Below are 19,701 nucleotides of genomic sequence, written 5' to 3'. Positions count from 1 at the left end.
GGCGCAGATCGGGCCTGTGCCCACTTGCGGCCGCTCCAGCTCTGCCCGCCTGACAGGCAGAAAGTTCTGCCCTGTGTTTATGGGGTTGAATTTATCCTGATCAACCATCATACCTTTGATGGAAGGTTTGTGGAAACCCTGGGGAAATTACAAAAACAGCACTTACGCTGTTTGTGCGGACTTTCCGTGGTTTTTTCCATGGCTCACCTACATTTCCAGTTCCTGAGAAAAGTAAGCTTGCAGATTTTAGACTTTTTCAGTGTCTAGAGTAGAGCTAACGAACTAGCCATCAGAATGTATTTCATTCAGTAATAGTAGAGGATGAACAAAGAAGAATAAGAGGAGACTCTGGTAATGCACTGTGGTGATTTGGAATCTGGGTAACAAATACCTTGAACTACCTTCATGGAGGGCAAGGAAGGGAGGCAGAACAGAGTTCCAGAAACCACACAAACTAGTGGGTGGTAGATTAAAAGGCCTGTGTGTTGAGAGGTGGAACAGGCTCAAGTTCCAAGTTGCCTTGCTTTACAGTTGGAAATAACTCATAGAGGTGAATTGCTGTGTGGAATTTCTAATCCTTGATAGAATTTAATTGGTTTATGTTTGATCACTAAAATTACAGTTATATGCACTCAAATGCAGCTAAATGAATTTCATATTCTGGGATAAGGTCTGACCAAGATTTTTTTTCTGCAGACAACACTTACATTTGAGGCAGGGAGAAGGTGCGATTCAGGAGAAGGCCTTTTTCTATTCAACTCAAAGGGAGTCAGAGAAATTTTCCACATTATTGAAGCAGCTGTTAAAGAAAAAGAGTCTGACAAAATACAACGAAATTTAAGTTTAATTAATTTAAGTCAGAGTTCCACGGCATTCAGTCGACAACTACCTAATGCAATGACATCTTCTCAGGAATCTTTGGATGAAAAAACTTCAGGTGGAAGGATGCCTGTCTCGAAGAATGCTCAGGTCACTGAGATGAATCCAAAGATAACTAAGATAGTAAAACCTCAGGATCGGAAAGGCCAGGCAGCTCTCGGTGGAGTTGTGCCAAGTGCAGCCATAGGAGGAGAAAGGAAAGTTTCTACAACCAACGAAAGGGAGGGTGCAAAAGTCCCAAGTCACATCATTTATGCCACTGTCAAACATTCTAAACGTAAGTCAAAGAAAGATAAGGAGGAGGAATCAACAGTTAATTCTACAAAATACAGAGATAGTTGCAGTGATGACTGTTCCACAGATCCAGTGTATGTGAATGTTTCCGATATTGAAACTCAGTTGTCCTTTGAGGAAGAGCCATCTTTTCCCAAGGACAGAAAAGGGTCAAAATACCAAGATTCAGCAGAGAGTAATGAAGACCAGAACGTTCCTTTTCCTAAGTCAGTTTCTGTCCCATATTATGAGAACATTAGAAGTGAATGGAGTCAGCAGACTATACAAGATGATCATGATGAAATGGCTCCAGTCAACAACGAAACTGAACTGCACCAAACTCTTCCTGAGTCAAAGACCAAGCAAAGAGACATTTCCTTAAACCCTGGAGCCTCTAAAGTCACAAAATCAAAATTTCCAGCTGGTATCAAGGAGTTTCTAGATGATCTGTATTCTAAAGAATTGAGTAAAACACGAGAAAGCAAGCTAGAGAGGGCTGGTAGAACATCTGAGCTCGAGAAAAAATAATGTGAGTGATGTGACCACATGATTATTAAGACAGAAATAACCTTTTTAAGGGTCTTTGCGATTTATCAGGCATTCAAAAATTACTTTGTCATATTCAAAACTTTTTTCTCTAATAATCTGCAATTACAGTTTGAGTGACCTAGATGGCCAAATCTTTTTGGGCCTGATTTTTTTGGTCTAGAGTGATGTCAAAGCTTATGGAGAGTAGGCAGGAAGGTGGATATAAGGCCACAATCAGATTAGCCATGATTTTATTCAATGGCAGAGCAGGTTCCTGGGGACAAATGGCCTACTGCTGTTCCTTATGTTCTTATTAGAACCTCCCCGCTCACAACAGATTGTCACCATAGGCCACTGGAAGAAATCTAGTCCATTTGGTATTTTTCCATCTAGTGGGGAAATGGGCTGGTCACGATGGAGGGCGGGCCGTAAAAAACGGTGAGCCATTCAAAAGTCCATTGACTTCAGCAGGACTGGAAAATACCACTGTCAGGAGGGGCCATAAAATGCCGCCTGGTGACAAGCATATTTTATGTAAAGAATGAGGGAGCAGAGCAACACAATGAGTTAGAATACTATCCCTTAATCTCTGAGATCTAAACTGTAATCTGACCCAGATTTAGGGAGTGAAGTTCTGTTCTGTCTGATGGCTGTTAAATAGTCACATGTAAAATGGGATTCCCATCTGATGAGTATGATTTGTAGCACATTCAGATTCAGTCTACATTGCTAATCTCACTGTGTGAGGCATCAAAGATAAGGGCTGTAGTAAATTAAAGTTTTTTACATGTAGAGTATAATGGTGGCATTGGGTTGGATTTTTGTCACAGGTTCAAGAAGTGCAAGTCGGGGCAGTTCCCAACTTTATTAATCCAAACCCATCACTTCCTGCATACCTGCCATTTTTTCGCCTCCTAGAGACATGGCGGGCAAGGTTCGAATCTGCTGCCTCACTAGGCAGGCCCGAAGTAGAGTTGGAAGAGTGTGAGTGATGAGGTGGGCTATTTAAAAGGCCTGTATTCGTTCTCGGGGACATGGTCCAGCTCTCCACATCATTCTTGTAGCTCCTCAACCCCACCCTCCCATGCACTGTCATATCTCCCAATGCCCCCTCATAAGCCCCTTCCATGATCCCCATGTATCCTCCATAGTTACTTATCCAGTCTGAAATGAACATGAAAAAAAATTGAAAAAAAAAAATAAAAATTAGAATGTTGCAGCTGTCACTCAAACACACCTCCATTCATACTTCACAGAAAAAAACCCAGATCCATTGGAAAAAAGTTAAATGTGCTCAAGTAATCATTGTGTCATACAAATAATAACAGACAGATAGTTTTTTAATAACCTCCTAACACTGTCAGTCAAACTGTGTACACAACGACCTTCTAAACTAAGAGCTTCAGAAGCTTTTGAAACTCAGCCAATCAATCATAATGGGTTGAGATGCCAAAACAAACCATTACAGTTCCAGGCAATGAAATCTTTTGAAATTGAAAGAACAGATGGCTAGGGTTTTTCTTAAGCTACACAGGTGGCCTATCATTCAAAAAATTACAGGAGCTGGTAACTATTTTTTTGTTCGAAGTTAAAACATTAGACATTGAAATCACTTCTGATAATGGCAACAGAGTTCTCAAGCACTGTTTTTCCACAGTTTTGAGTGCATAACAGCACTTTTTCCAATTGGAAATCTACTCTAATGCATCTCAATGCTTACACAAATGTTGGTCTTTTCAGGACAGAGCCCTATGACCAATCACTGCAGTAAAAATACATTTAACTGATCAGACTGCATCTAATAATGACAGTTGAAGTTGTCAAAACACTTTACACTTACCTGTCAGAATATTCCTGACTCCTTAGCAGGCTTCCCCCATGGTTCCTGAACTCTCTTACCTGGCAGGTTTCCCAAAGGTTTCCAAAACCTACCTGACCCAATGAAAATATTTTGAGACATGAAATACAGATTTCCCTTGGGCCTGTCAATGATGGCCCTGACACCACAGGCCAGGCGTGCGGGGTTGCTACCCAAATCTAATCTGAGCTTCTTCTCGCATATGGGAAGTTTGCATGGGGCTCCTTTTGAGGTGGAAGTTCAAATTTCCAGTCCTATGGCCTTAATTTTGCTGAATCCTGCATCCATTCCCAATTTTTTTGGGACTCGAAAATTTGACCCATAGTCACTATTCAGAATGGATATTGCTAATAAAAAGAGACATGTTGAAGCTTTTTGACTTGCACTCATCAGGACATTTTGCAAGAATACCAATATAAGGGCCAATAAATAATTTGGTAGAAGCATTGCCATGGACAATGCACCAGTGATGGTGACTGACAGTTAACTGCCAAACATTGTTTGAAACTTAAACCAGACAGCTTGACCGATCAGGGCCAATTATAAACTTCTGCAAGTGATGGATAATATAGGCTCATGCAAGTACTGTTTGACCATGGAGTATGAATGCTGAACTGGGAGGCATCAGTACAAAATTAAAAACGCCAAACAGACTTGAGGGTAATTGAACTATAAAACATTCTGGTGACACCATGTTATATAAGCATATGACAACTATGGAACTTTTAATTGGATCTGATGTGCCAAGGAATGGCGGGTATTCTTTCAAAGTAGATAAACATTAGAACAAAAAAAATGATGAAGGGATATCTAGCCACAAAGGTGAAGAGCAAAAGCATTTAGATTGAAATCTCTTGAAACCTATTTTACACAGGACCAGCAGAAAGCAAACCCCTTCATCTCATGAGTTTGTCTTACATACAAATCCAGGTGCCAGTGGTAAAAGTTTGATGTGTTGATCCACTACTCCACTCAGTCTATTGGAGATATTCCTAAAGTGTATCTGCACTGTGCAATGAGGATTGCGTTCTTGAGGAGTAAGCTCTAACTACGTTGTTGTCATGCAGAAAGAACATGTACGTTGAACTAACTTAATGCTGATTTACATTCACATCACCTCAGAACAGATCAGAAATGATTTTGCATCAGTTACAGATCAAAAGCACTTCATTAGTTGTAAGCATTTTGGGATTTAATAAGATCACAAATAGAGTTATATAAATCCCCATTTTTCTTCTTTCTTATTGGCTTGAAAGGCCCTGGAGAAATATAAAATCCAGAATATTACTGTTAAAGAGATACCACTCCATCCTTGCATTAGTCATTCCACCCTCCACTTAATAAGCTGCTATCTCCAGTAGTAGAATAATCCTTGGCATATTGCCTTCATTTAAAGTGGGATGGGTTCCCAGAAATAAAATAACTACTCATTATTCTAAAGAGTAACTCATTCGCAGTGAAGAAGCTTTTCATTCATTTGTTAGCCAGTGATGCTTGGAAGGGCCACAGTTTAGCTTAAGCACAGGGATTAATTAATATAAACATTGCTTCATGTGTCCCGTGATGCAGGATAATCAAACTCATTTCAGTAACTGCATTGGATACAGTGTAAATTGTAGGTGGGACTGAAAGAACTGGAATTCGCAAGTACAAGAGTGAAAAAAAGGAGATATTTCACACCAGAGGAAACTAAAATTATGCCAAATTATTGCTGAATGTATTAGTTGCTGCTTTAAAGGCAGAAGCAACGTGCTGCAGTTCACCAGCATTTCATAAAATATTTTAGGCTTCTGAGACAATCTGTTTTACATATGAGTACCCCTTTCTGTGTTTAAATGTAGCCTCATAATAATGAATCTAAGTATTGCATTGCTGCCAATGGAAAATACCACCTTTAAGCAATATAGGACACATAGGGCAATTCTGGCATTTGATGTTTAAACTTGCACACCTATATTGGGACTTGTCTGATAACTGTAGCATTTTTTTTCCAATATTGTACATCTCTATGTTCCTGAGCACTTAACATTCATTATGTGTTAAGATCAATGTAATCCAGAATAAACTGAATAATAAATATATATACTTTGCAGGTTAACAGTGTGCATTTAATCATATTTTCCTACATAGCAACAGAAGTGACATTCATTCCCCCTCAGAATAATCAGTGTATGTATCACACTTCTAATATTGATAAAATGCTATATAAATGCAAGTCAATATTCAAATGATAATTGTAACACTGATCTCAAACTAGTAGGTGTGACATTAAGAGATTAGATTATTCCCAAATACTTTTTATTCTACGTGTTTCAGTCAGATCATTGCACCTCTTTTTCCCCTTTCAAGTGGACTATTTGGAAACTTTGTTTAAAATACTGACCTTATGTTGCTTAATAAGTGGCTAACTAGATGTGGCCTTGGTTCTGTTTTTCTGATTGTACTGACCAAGTGTACTTGTTCTGGGGTATGGAAAATACCATATCTGATAACGCAGCACTCCCTCAGTACTGTCTAAATGAGTGCTCAAGTCTCTGGAGTGGGACTTGGATCCATAGCATTTTGACTCAGATCTACCACTGGCCCAAGGTGACAAAAAATGGACAACATAAATATAACAATCCTCATAAAATGTGCTTACAGATATTACAAAGGCAAGCTGTTGGCAGTAGAATCACAGTATTGCCGATCCTCCAGCCTCCATTTGCCTGCCAAGGCACTTATCCTGATTCTCTGAATATATTACAGTCGGATCAGGTTGCACACAGGTTTGCCGGAGTGAGGGAGGTGCACCTGGTGGGCGCCAGGAGAGAGGCGGCTTTGATTTGGCTGACTGATCAACACTACACAGTACAATCACAGGACGAGGGAGCGTCGCAGGCACGGAGTGCGGGGCGTCCATACAACCGAACAGCCAGAGTCCAGCCCAAGACGGGGGGGCGCAGCATCGCGGGGAATGAGCAGCACAGTGTGGATGGAACCGCTGCAGTAAAGGCGAAAGCACCGGGCAACTGTTAATAAACTGCAGTGACAGTTTAAAAATACTGACTTTTCTGTGGCTGGATGTTATGCAAGGCTACAAACAAAACACAAGTGCTGCCATTACAACAATAAATAGGGGGGAGGGAGCTGATTTTGTGGAAATCACTGGAGTGTGTGTTTTTTTGTTTCTTTTTTAACGTTCAAAAACCTGGAAACATGACGGCTGAGGAAATCCGCCGGCTAATGTTGCTATTGCTGGTTCCTGCAGTTTTATTTCAAGTTAAAAGTTTCGCTTTGAACGTTGGTTCGATGCCCAGGACTACAAGCGAATTCGCTGGTGAGTGTTTTAATGTGTGCCTCGACCAAAAAGCAAACTCTACCAGGGTACTTTATTTAATAGAGAAAACGTTTCTATTTAAACTGAATTCTGGTCAGAAAATTGAACTGTCCCGTTTAGTCAGTTAACCACGGCAAGAGTTGGGTTCCTTGTTATCAGATTTTTTTTGTCCTATTCTTGCAGGCTGACACAGTCTCAAGGTTTCAAAGGAAGAAATAATCAAACACCACATTCTGTAGCATCTACAGAGCTAAGGGAAAAGAGCAGGGGCGTGGGACTAGTTGGATAGCTCTTTCAAAGAGTTAGCACAGGCAGGATGGGCAGAACAGCCACCAAGGTGAGACGTAGGTCAGGAAGAATTACACTGATTTGCATTTTTCTTCTGCGTCAACTGCCACTGCAAAAGCAATAGGTGTTAATTACAAGATAAATACTTTTTAAGTTCAGGATTTTAATTCCGAATCTCCTGATTTTGAGCAAAACACAATTGTGGCAGAATTTGGTCTCCTTGAATGAATTCATTTTCTCAGGGTTGTTTTTGAATTCTCCATTGCATATAAATTAAAGAAATGTATCTGTCCAAACTATGTCGAACTAAAAATGGCAACATCATTGGACAAGGTTTCACTTGTCACACATGAGGAATGTATCTCAGCTAAAATTCCAAAAGTTTTTGCTTTATCTTTATTTGATTTTAATTAAAAAAATCATATTACAGAATCACACAGTGCAGAAGAGGCCCTTCGGCCCATCGAGTCTGCACTGACATGTGAGAAACACCTGGCCTACCTACCTAATCCCATTTACCAGCACTTGGCCCATAGCCTTGAATGTTATGACGTGCCAAGTGCTCATCCAGGTACTTTTTAAAGGATGTGAGGCTACCCGCCTCCACCACCCTCCCAGGCAGTGCATTCCAGACCTTCACCCCTCTGGGTAAAAAAGTTTTTCCTCACATCCCCCCTAAACCTCCTGCCCCTCACCTTGAACTTATGCCCCCTTTGTGACTGATCCTTCAACTAAGGGGAACAGCTGCTCCCTATCCACCCTGTCCATGCCCCTCATAATCTTGTACACCTCGATCAGGTCACCCCTCAGTCTTCACTGCTCCAATGAAAACAACCCAAGTCTATCCAACCTCTCTTCATAACTTAAATGTTTCATCCCAGGCAACATCCTGTTGAATCTCCTCTGCACCCCATTCCAGTGCAATCACATCCTTCCTATAATGTGGTGACCAGAACTGCACACAGTACTCCAGCTGTGACCTCACTAAGGTTCTCTACAACTCCAACATGACCTCCCTACTTTTGTAATCTATGCCTCGATTGATAAAGGCATGTGTCCCATATGCCTTTTTCACCACCCCACTAACATGCCCCTCTGCCTTCAGAGATCTATGGACACACACGCCAAGGTCCCTTTGTTCCTCAGAACTTCCTAGTGTCATGCCATTCATTGAATACTTGTCAAATTACTCCTTCCAAAGTGTATCACCTCACACTTTTCGGGGTTAAATTCCATCTGCCGCTTATGTGCCCATTTGACCATCCTGTCTATATCTTCCTGTAGCCCAAGACACTCAACCTCACTGTTAACCACCCGGCCAATCTTTGTGTCATCCGCAAACTTACTAATCCTACCACCCACATTTTCATCTATGTCGTTTATATAAATGACAAATAATAGGGGACCGAGCACAGATCCCTGTGGTACGCCACTGGACACTGGCTTCCAGTTGCTAAAGCATCCTTCTGTCATCACCCTCTGTCTCCTACAACTAAGCCAATTTTGAATTCACCTTATCAAAACATGTGCATTTGCCTTCTTTATAAGTCTCCCATGTGGGACCTTGTCAAAGGCTTTGCTGAAATCCATATAAACTACATCAACTGCACTACCCTCATCTACACACCTGGTCACCTCCTCAAAAAATTCAATCAAATTTGTTAGGCATGACCTCCCTCTGGCAAAGCCATGCTGGCTATCCCTGATCAAACCAAGTGGAGATAGATACTCTCAGAACTTTCTCCAATAGTTTCCCTACCACTGATGTGAGACTCACTGGCCTGTAGTTCCCTGGCTTATATCAACAACCCTTCTTAAATAGCGGAACCACATTAGCTGTTCTCCAGTCCTCTGGCACCTCCCTAGTGGCCATAGAAGAATTAAAAATTTGGGTCAGAGCCCCTGCGATCTCCTCCCTTGCCTCCCTCAGCAGTCTGGGACACAAATCATCTGGACCTGGAGATTTGTCCACTTTTAAGCCTGCCAACACCTCCAATACCTTGTCACTCCCTATATCAATTTGCTTAAGAACCTCGCAGTCTCTCTCCCCAAGTCCAATACCTTCATCCTCATTCTCTTGGATGAAGACGGATGTGAAGTATTCATTCAACATTCTAGCAATGTCCTCTGGCTCCACCCATAGATTGCCCCCTTCGTCTCTTATGGGCCCTACTCTTTCCCTGGTTATCCTCTTCCCATTGATATACTTATAGAATATCTTGGGATTTTCCCTACTTTTACCAGCCAGAGCTTTCTCATATCCCCTCTTTGCTCTCCTAATTGCTTTCTTAAGCTCCACCCTGCACTTTCTGTACTCTACTGATTTGCTTCCCTTGTACCTGCTAAAAGCCTCTCTTTTCCTTCTTATCGTAACCTGAATATCTCTGGTCATCCATGGTTCTCTGGGTTTGTTACTCCTTCCTATCACCCTAGAGGGAACAAGTTGAACCTGTACGCTCCCCATTTCCTTTTTGAACAACCCCCACTGTTTTACTGTAGATTTCCCCACAAATAACTGTTCCCAGTCTACCTTGGCCAGATCTTGCCTTATTTTACTGAAATCCACTCTCCCCCAATCCAAAACATTTTTTTGCAACTTGTCGATTTCTTTGTCCATAACAAACTTAAACTGTACCATGTTGTGGTTGCTATTGCTAAAATGCTCGCCCACCACCACCTCAGCCACCTGTCCAGCTTCATTCCACAGAATTATGTCCAGCAATGCGCCGTCCCTTGTTGGACCCTCTGCATATTGACCTAAAAAGTTCTCCTGTACACATTTCAAGAAATTCACTCCATCCAAGCCCTTAACACTATGTCTATCCCAATAAATGTTGGGAAAGTTGAAATCACCTAATATAATTACCTATTGTTATTGTTTTTACACACCTCCACAAATTGTGCACATATTTGCTCCTCAATTTCCCGCTGACTATCTGGGGGTCTATAATAAACACCTAATAATGTGGCAGCCCCTTTTTTATTCCTAAGCTCTACCCACAAAGCTTCATTCAATGCCCCCTCCAAGATATCATATCTCCTTACTGCAGTAATTGACTCCTTAACTAATAAGCACCGCCTCCTCCTCTTTTACCCCCTCCCCTCTCTTGCCTGAAGATTCTATATCCCGGAATGTTGAGTTGCCAATCCTGCCCTTCCCTCAACCATGTCTCAGTGATGGCTACTATATTACAAATTCCACTTGTCAATCCTCACCCTTAACTCATCCGTTTTACCTGTAATACTCCTGGCATTAAAATAGAGGCCATCCAGCCTTGCCTTACTCCCTTGAAGCTTAATGCAGCTGTACTCCCTCTGACTTGATTGTTTTACTGTGTTATGATGTGTCCCTATTCTGCTAACATTCTGTGTCCCCTCCCCCTGCCGAATTAGTTTAAACTCCTCCCAACAGCACAAGCAAACCTGCCCGCTAGGATGTTAATCCAGCTGTGGTTCAGATGTGGACCATCCCACTTGTACAGGTCCCACCTTCGCCAGAAACGGTCCCAGTGATCTAGGAATCTAAAACCCTCCCTCCTGCACCAACTCTTAAGCCACGTATTCATCTGCGCTGCTCTCCTATTTCTGAGCTCGCTAGCATGTGGCACTGGGAGTAATCCAGAGATTACAAACCGAGAGGTCTTGCTTTTTAGTCAACTTCCTAACTCCCTGAATTCTTGATGCAAGACCTCATCCCTCTTTCTACCTATGTCATTGGTACCAACATGTACCATTACCTCTGCCTTATCACCCTTCCCCTTCAGGATGCCCTGCAGCCGTTCAGTGACATCCCGGACCCTGGCACCAGGGAGGCAACATACCATCCTGGAGTCACGTTGATGGCCACAGTATTGCCTATCTGTTCCCCTGACTATAGAAACCCCTATTACTATTGCTCTTCCTCCATTCCTTCCCTCCTGTGCAGACAGGCTGCTTGTGGTGCCAGAAGCTTGGCTCTGTCTGCACTCCCTGGAGGAACCAGCGCCCTCATCAGTCTCCAAAACGGAATACCAATTTGCGAGCGGGACCCCAGGGGACTCCTGAACTACCTGCCTGTTTCTTTTGGACTGCCTGGTGGTCACCCATTCCCTTCCTTCCTCAAGTCCCTTCATCTTCTGTGTGACCACATCTCTAAACGTGCTATCCACAATGCTCTCAGACTCGCGGATGCTCCACAGTGTCCCCAGCTGCCGTTCCAGCTCTGAAACCCAAGCTTCCAGGAGCTGCAGCGGGACACACTTCCTGCACACATGCTGGTCCCGGGCACTGGAAATGTCCCAGGCTTCCCACATGGAGCACGAGGAGCACACCTCGGCTTTGAGCGCTTCTGCCATGACTTATCCCTTTAAATTAAACCTTTTAAATCAATTACTCTAGGGCCCTTCTTTCCTGATCCTCGTTACTGTAGAATATACAAACTGTAAACCACAAAAAGATCTTAAACTATAAGTGATTAAAGTAATAATTACCTTACCCACTACCTACCAGTGATTCCTTTCCCTTGTAGCCTCTACTGCTGTAGCATGCTCTGAAGATTTAAGAAGTTGGATAGCAAGGTAAAAATGCAAAGAGCACCTCATACCCTATGCACCGATTCCCGCTTTGCACCAAATTGCCAATACCCACTCTGGCTGTGCCCCACTCAGGATGTGCTCTCTCCCCTGTTCGTGTGCAAACACACTGTAGTGTGCTTCTAGATAGTCCCTTTCTTAAATAAAGCTGAGTTGACTCACCACTAGTTAAGCTTCAAATAGTAATTAACACCTATTCAGGCCCTAATTAGGCTTCAGGTGATTGACAGTTAACTGTCACACAGTCAGCTGAGTCAGATACCTTACCAACCTTTTAACTAAACCATCAATACTTCTGAAAATGAAAGGCTTCTTTTGGGATTTAACCCTCAATATTTTTCCAGACAGGCGATAGGCAGCAATTCCTGGCATACTCTATAAATGTCCAGTTTTGTTGCCGATCATTAAAACTGTTGGGAGATGTACGCCCGGATTTTTGCCAAGTTGGGATGACTGGACAGCCCTTTAAAAATGGCAGGTGGGACCCAGAAGCAGAAGTCCCACCCCCATTTCCAGCAGATCCCCTTTTATGCTGGCAGGGCAAAGGGGGTGGGGTGTGAATCACCCAGTAAAACACAAATCGCTGGGCTGTTTGAAATTAATGCTGAGCCCGAGTAGACCCCATTTTCACTGTTCCAGTGGCCTTAACTTGCAGTGTGGGAACCATGATTTTTTTGAGGAAACATAAACACTCATGAAGGGTGGATATAAGATGTGTTTAAGTGTCATGATCTGAAGTTATTTAAATCCCCAGCCCTTAAAATTGAAAAAAGAACAGTCCGCAGCCTTCACTTGGAGTACAAAAACAGGCATCCACTGCTGCAATGCATTGATAACAGACCATCTGGTGTAGTCTTGCAATAACTGTTTTTGCAATTTCAATAAACTCCATTGTTTATATTTTCCAAGCTTTGTTATGTACTGGAGCCAATTATGAATGCTTGGCAGAGTTTCAAAATGCACAGAACCATTTATCTCAGCGGGGTAGTATTGACATTTTGATTGGCAGTTTTAAGAGGTTACTGAAGAATTAGCTGTCTTTGATCTGGATAGTGAAATGGATGTTTGTTTTTATAAAAGATTGACCACTGAGCAAGCTTACATTTTTGAATTGGTTTCATGAATGAGAGTTTTATTTCAGTATCAAGTGTGTTTGAGTTAGACCTCTATTACATTGTTAATTGGATGCTGGTTGAATGGTTATGGAGGATACATGGGTGGCATGCGGGTATAAGGGGGCATGGAGGTGGAATGGGGCATGGAGGTATGACAGGGAATGGGGGTATGAAGGGGCATGGAGGTGGCAAGGGGTATAAGGGGCCATGGGGGGTTGAAGGGGTGTGAAGGATGAGGGATAGAGGGCCTATCATTTAATATAACTAGGCTGAAGTCCCAGAGAACTGATGCCAGCCTATTAACCAGTCCACCTTGACACTCACCCACCTCTGTGACTGCCTCTGAACTGCCTCCAGGGCTGTGGACCTGACTCCATGCTACCTCCGCCTCCCTGGAACAAAAAGATGGTGACTGGGGGCTCTTTTAAAGGAGATGGGTCTGCACAGAAATTTCCTGACTTGACCTTCCTGCCTCATTAGCAAATCTCCAGTCCATTGTCGTCTTCCGTAGTAAGGGGATAATTCTAATTTAACCTACCTGACAGAAGATTGACTGGGTCAGTCACTTGGTTTTTAGACCCCACCTGATTCCCATTGACTCCAGTGAGTAAAATCAAGCAGGATTTAAAGAGGGCAGCCAATCCAATCTCATCAGGCTTCCACAAGGTGGGTTATGTTAAAATTACCCACTAAGTCTTTTTTGGTACAAGTTCTAGTCGAGGAAGCCCCAAACTCTAGATTTCTCAGGGAGGCAGAGGCTTCTGATGAGAAGTACCATGGGTAAATTTAGTTATCCTCTTGTAAACTATGTCATGTTATTATAAATTTATTTACCAGCCTTAAGTTCAGTGTTAAATATCTCAGCTAGTGAGATTTTCCAGATGTTGGCTGAAGCCATTTTCAAAAAGTATAGGACACAATTTCATTGGGTTCCCTTCTGTTTATCTTCATGCGATTCTGGAGGTCCAGTTCATTTCTCATAGTTTTCACTTCTGCTTACTATGTTTTATCTGGTATATTCTATACCTGTTTAACTCTGATTTGTCACTGCTTTATGAATGTACATTTCAGTCAGTGAGTGTAAACCACTGTGATTTATGCAATGTGATGCTTGCCATGTGATTGAAACAGTGGAACGTTCCCAGGGTTTTATTTAGATCTTCAGCGGCATTACTCATGGTTAGCTGATGGAAGAAGGACTTGAATTTATATAGTGCCTTTCACAAGCTCAGGACAGCCCAAAGCCAATGACATACTTTTAAAGTGTAGTCACTGTTATAATGATGTTGTACTATTCTGGAGGAGCAGTTGTACTACAGCATGCACCAGTGATGTGTGAGATGGAAGTAGGTGCCAAATGCAACAATTTGAAGGTGTTATAAATCTTTGTCATCTGGTGAAACACAAACTTACTGTCATGCCATTATGGTGGACTTTGCATAATGTTTTTAAAGCATATTGCAAAAACTTAGCCCACTCAAAAAATTCCTAGGCCCCTAAGATAATCTAGATTTATTACACATAAAAATGACATAAGACATGTAGTTTACTCTTAAAAGCATAATTGTTTTTAAAAGGACAACAATGAATTTTATTTATGAAAGATCCTCACAATAAGTCAAAAACAACACTTGGTGTATGTTTGAACTTGGAATTAACAAATCCTGCAACTTCTAGGGCTATACAGGGCTGTTTAGAGCAATTGAGAAGATATCAATACAGCCTTAAAGATGACTTGGGTCAAAATCCTGTAACTCCCTCCCTAACAGCACTGAGGATATATTTTCACCACATACTGTAGTGGTTCAAGAAGGCAGCTCACAACCACCTTCTCAAGGGCAATTAGTACTGGGCAATAAATGCTGGCCTAGCCAGCGACACACATCCCATGAATGAATAAAAAAAAGCATTAACAGGCTTTCTGAAAATCTCTGCTTAAGCCTTGCAGCTCCAACCCAGCTAAGTCATCTTACTTAATATTTTGCATTACAGCATCTTCTTTGGTCCACAATAGTCCTGTGTTTGCTCACAGCTGGGCTGAGCTGTCTCATCCTTGGTATCTCACCATCAGACTGTAGGAGAAATGTTGCAGAAATTCACCAGGAAATGCTGATTGGAGAATGGGACCATTCAGAACACTGTAGCAATAGGAAAAACCTGACAGAGAGTCTAGTGTGCTGGTCTGTTTTGAGATGATGTGATATTGCTATGGTTATGAGGGCCTAACTTCTTGTGGGGGTTTTGAGTGCATGCTATTTTACTATAATATGTACTGAAATGAAAGCTATGGTCTATACTAGTCCATGAGCCCAGTTCAGACAATTCGATCAGAAATTCACAAAATATAGTGAGTAGATGCAAGACTTAAATGAAATCTATATTTTTGTAATGTTTGTCTCTCTTCCTTTCCTGCTAGTCTCCATAAAGCTGCTTCTTATCAGCATATCTCCTCTTTCAGTTCAGAGACTGACCCCTTTGTCTGGTAGATTCCACCACATCTGCCATTATTGATTGTGAGCTCAGTTGATAGCAAGATGGCCTTATCTCAATCTAGGCTGTCATTACAGACCATATATGTGTTTTATTGTTGTAATAGTATCATAGATCATGGCGTATAAGTTGACCTCGGAAACCTCCCAAAATCCGTCAAAAAACATGGGTCAATCTATATGCTGAGATTAAAATTTGAACTGCTGATGTGGGTGGTAGCCATTTTGAAATGTGAGAAAAAAGCATAACACCAGAAATTGATATTAAATTTATGTGACACAGTTTATTGAATGAATTAATTCTACAAGGATACCTTTAGCCACAATCAAAATGTTCTAAAACCTTAACATTCATTGGGCTGGATCTTTTTGTCTCTGGATCCTCAGAGACTGGATAAAAGACTGAGATGCACATCAAGCCCCTGTGGAAGTCCTGACATGCTGACCTATGTGGGAATTGCCCAGGAAGTTGAACTTCTAATGGGCAATACTCCTTCAACTCGGGATCCTCTGTGAATGTCTCTGACTATTAGACTTTGGACAGTTCCTTGGGAATTAGCATTGAATGTTAGATAGCGTTAGACAAACTAAACCCTTGTATACAGCTGGGTAACTATAAAACTGACACCCTGACTATCTTCCCGACCACCTGACTATCCTCCCAACCATCGACTACCCCCTTACAAACAGGCTACCCCACAACCACCCGACTAACCCTCCCAACCATCTGACTCCCCTCTTGACCACCTGACGACCATCCCAACCTGACCTGACCACCCAACTAACCCCCCTGACCTGCCTACCCACCTCACCCACCGTACTGACTCTTCCCACTTACCCACCTCACTTACTCACCCAGTCATCCATTCACTAACATTCAAACTGGACCTTTAAACTTACCATATGGCAGCTACTGCCATAAAAAGAGGTTGTCCTGCGCTGATCCCCTTGCTGAGGGAGTTCTTCAGAAAGCTGAATCAGAAGGGTAAGCAGGTAAGTGCACAGTTTTCTAACTAGTGTCAGATGCAGAGTGACCAACTCTCAGGGAAAAAAATTAATGGACACTTTGGTGTGGGAGACCGTACTAGCAGGCAGGAGTTGCTGACAAACCTGTGAGAGCAGGAGAGCGTGGTGCTGGTGAACCTGTCCGATTGGGCAGCAGGGAGCTGTGCAAATGCACAGATGCATACTGCGCATGCATGACATTTAAGTACCTGAAATCTGTGAAAAACAGCGCCCAGCAACATCCTTCACAATCATCCCTCCACAACAAATTACTGGCCTCTTTATCCATTGAATTTGATGTTCAAAAAATGCAGAACAATCTGATGACACTTTGTGCAGTAATAGCATCCGATAATTTGATAATGAAACCACACAAAACATCAGTGGTGTGGGTGGGGTGGGGGGCAGCATACTTATTTCCACTCTTTATGAAGGTTTTTCTCCATCAACCATCTATCTATTCCATTCGGCATGAACAGGATCCTTTACTGGTTTGTTGAGGCACACATCCAAAGGTTGAACTATAGACGTTAGAGTGCCTGGTCTAACTGCAACGTGGGTGTTATTTCTTGCCAGGCACCTCTTGATCTCAGCTATATGGGATCTGAACATGGCCCACACTAATAAGCTGCTTCTTTCAGCCACTGCGATGCCTGATCGACACATCCATGGATCGATCCATCCATAACATCACCACACCCTCATCATCCAATCATTGTCATGGACATGCACAAAAATTCCTGCAGGGAACTTGATGTTCAGCATGAATTTACATTTGAAAATTACCATTGGCTTTAATTTCATTCTGTTGGCCATACAGGCTAGTATCACCATGAATTTAACTGAAGTCTCACTATCTCCAGCTGTGACTCACTAGTGACAGGTATCACTTCCAACTTCAGATGCTGTGCTATACCTTCAATTACATCTGCTTTACTAGCCCCTGCAGGTAACCCCAATTGTAACTTATCTGCCAACTGTTAATTTATTCTTGGATACTTTCTGTAACCCAGTGTTGTATCTTCTTCTTCCAAAAAAGATTTAACTATGGATACAGCTATTTTTGTAGTCTCACCACTTCAAAAATACCTCACACCCGCTCCTGAATTCAAAGTGATTCTCGAACTTGTAACCTTAAGATTCACTAACTCCAAACCCAATCGAGGAATTACAAATATATCCCACAAAGAGCCCCCAATTTTTATGACACAGCTGATGGTAAATGATGAGTTGTTCAAATCCCAGAGGGAAACTTAAAACAACTGTCATAATCAATTTTTGCAATTTGTATGTTTCGAGATGCAAGCTTTGAATTCAGTAATAATAAGACCACTGGGCCTCAAGAGGTTTTTATAAAACTAAATTAAGCATTTATTAGTTAAAACATTATAAGCACATAGATCTGTCTACAAATTACTACCATAATAACTTCTAAAAATCCCCTAATTAATCTCACTCCCAGTTACACCTCTGTTTAGGCAACAGTAAAACACAGATTTAAACAAACCCCTGGCAAAGCACACTCTGGACAGTCACATTCAAAATGAGTTTCTTTCAGCCCTGCGTCCTTGCAGGAGGCTTACAAGCTGAAGACTTTAGATCTTAGAAACCCTTCTCTTTTGCCAACAGCCTTCTCTTCCTTTATACATATTTTTCTCTTTGAATGAAAATTCTCATTCTATCACTACGTTTTTTTAAACTTTACCTTTAACAATAAAACCCTTTCATAACACCAATTTTATTAGTAAGATTTGGAAAAAGTAAACACATTGTTTGGCTTCTTCTGGGTAAGTGTAATATTTCCCCTGAATAGTTTATTTAAAAATGCAAATTGCCCCCTTTACACTTCATCTTGTAACTTCCCTATGTTTACCTAATTAACATTTCAAACCTACTTCTCTTCTATACATCAAAGCCTCTAGACCAACTGGCTTTAATCCAATTAAGACACATACACACAGACAGATACTACTAGAACTCTATTTTAAAATATTTTCCAATAACATTATAGACAACATTTTATCTTCTTGACATAGATGGATATCCATTTATCGAATCGGGCAGCAGAAGACATTCTGTGAATCACAACTGTTTTATTGTTCAACTATAGTTCAGTACAAATACCAGTTTCACTCTTAAACAAAAACAAAAATTGCTGGAAAAACTCAGCTGGCCTGACAGCATCTGTGGAGAGAGGAATAGGGTTGACGTTTTGAGTCCGTATGATTCTTCTTCAGAGCTACAGAGAAGTAGAAATGTGATGAAATTTATATTGCTTAAGGGGGGTGGAGCAGGTGAAACTGGTTAGAAGGCCAGCGATAGGTGGGGGCAAAGAAGAGATTGACAAAGATGTCATGAACAAAGGGAGCGTTAATGGTAAAGGTAAGAGCCAAAAAAGGTGCTGATAGTGGCATTAAGGTGAGAAAACAGAATGTGATAATAGCAGGACAAGGGTAAGCACTCTGAAAAGAAGAACATGAACAAGTAACAGATGGCCCTTGTGGGGGTGAGGTGGGGAAGGGGGCAGTAGTGGGTGGAAAAAAAGGGATCGAAAACGGGATGAAAAGAGGGGGGATTAAAAGAGGGGGGATAAAACAATGAATTAATGAATGAAAATAAAACGAATAAAAATAAATGGATAAAAAATAAAAATGAATATTGAAAAAAGGGGTCTAGGTAGTGGAGAGAGTTCATGGTTTGAAGTTGTTAAACTCAATGTTAAGTCCGGAAGGCTGTAAAGTGCCTGATCGGAAGATGAAGTGCTGTTCCTCCAGTTTGCATTGCTGGAACATTACAGTAGGCCAAGGACAGACATGTGGGCATGAGAGCAGGATGGTGTGTTGAAATGGCAAGCGACAGGAAGGTCTGGGTCATGATTGCGGACAGACCGAAGATGTTCCGCAAAGTGGTCACCCAGTCTGCGTTTGGTCCCCCCAATGTAGAGGAGACTGCATTGGGAGCAGCGAATGCAGTAGACTAAATTGAGGGAAGTGCAAGTGAAATGCTGCTTCACCTGAAAGGACTGTTTGGCCCTTGGATGGTGAGGAGGGAGGAGGTAAAGGGGCAGGTGTTGCACCTTCTATGATTGCATGGGAAGGTACCGTGGGAAGGGGATGAGGTGTTGGGGGTGATGGAGGAGTAGACCAGGGTGTCCCGGAGGGAATGGCTCCTACACCCCCCTGACAGAGGGGTGAGGGGACGATGTGTTTGGTGGTGGCATCATGCTGGAGTTGGCAGAGGATGATCCTTTGAATGCAGAGGCTGGTGGGGTGAAAAGTGAGGACAAGGGGGACCCTTTCATGGTTCTGGGAGAGAGAGGAAGGTGTGAGGGCAGAGGCGCGGGAGATGGGTCAGACACAGTTGAGGGCCCTGTCAA

General features: G+C 42.1%; 2 protein-coding genes across 3 annotated transcripts in view; both read left to right on the top strand.

Annotated features, from left to right (window-relative positions):
• Positions 1-2,858, top strand: part of LOC144685780 (uncharacterized) — a 34,748-nt gene extending 31,890 nt beyond the window's left edge. Inside the window, exon 5 of the mRNA XM_078550651.1 lies at positions 697-2,858. Coding sequence (XP_078406777.1) covers positions 697-1,680 — 984 coding nt within the window. The 3' untranslated portion in view covers positions 1,681-2,858. The remainder of the gene's footprint in view (positions 1-696) is intronic.
• A 3,844-nt stretch (positions 2,859-6,702) lies between these two features.
• Positions 6,703-19,701, top strand: part of LOC144685779 (semaphorin-4B-like) — a 99,680-nt gene continuing 86,681 nt past the window's right edge. For both annotated transcript variants that reach the window (XM_078550650.1, XM_078550649.1), the window contains exon 1: positions 6,703-6,857. In XM_078550650.1, coding sequence (XP_078406776.1) covers positions 6,737-6,857 — 121 coding nt within the window. In that variant the 5' untranslated portion in view covers positions 6,703-6,736. The remainder of the gene's footprint in view (positions 6,858-19,701) is intronic.

This window comes from Cetorhinus maximus, chromosome 10 (genome assembly GCF_964194155.1).
Source record: "Cetorhinus maximus chromosome 10, sCetMax3.hap1.1, whole genome shotgun sequence".
In the NCBI taxonomy this organism is placed as follows: domain Eukaryota; kingdom Metazoa; phylum Chordata; class Chondrichthyes; order Lamniformes; family Cetorhinidae; genus Cetorhinus; species Cetorhinus maximus.
Note: the sequence above shows the minus strand (reverse complement) of the source record. Positions and strands in the feature narration are given on the sequence as shown.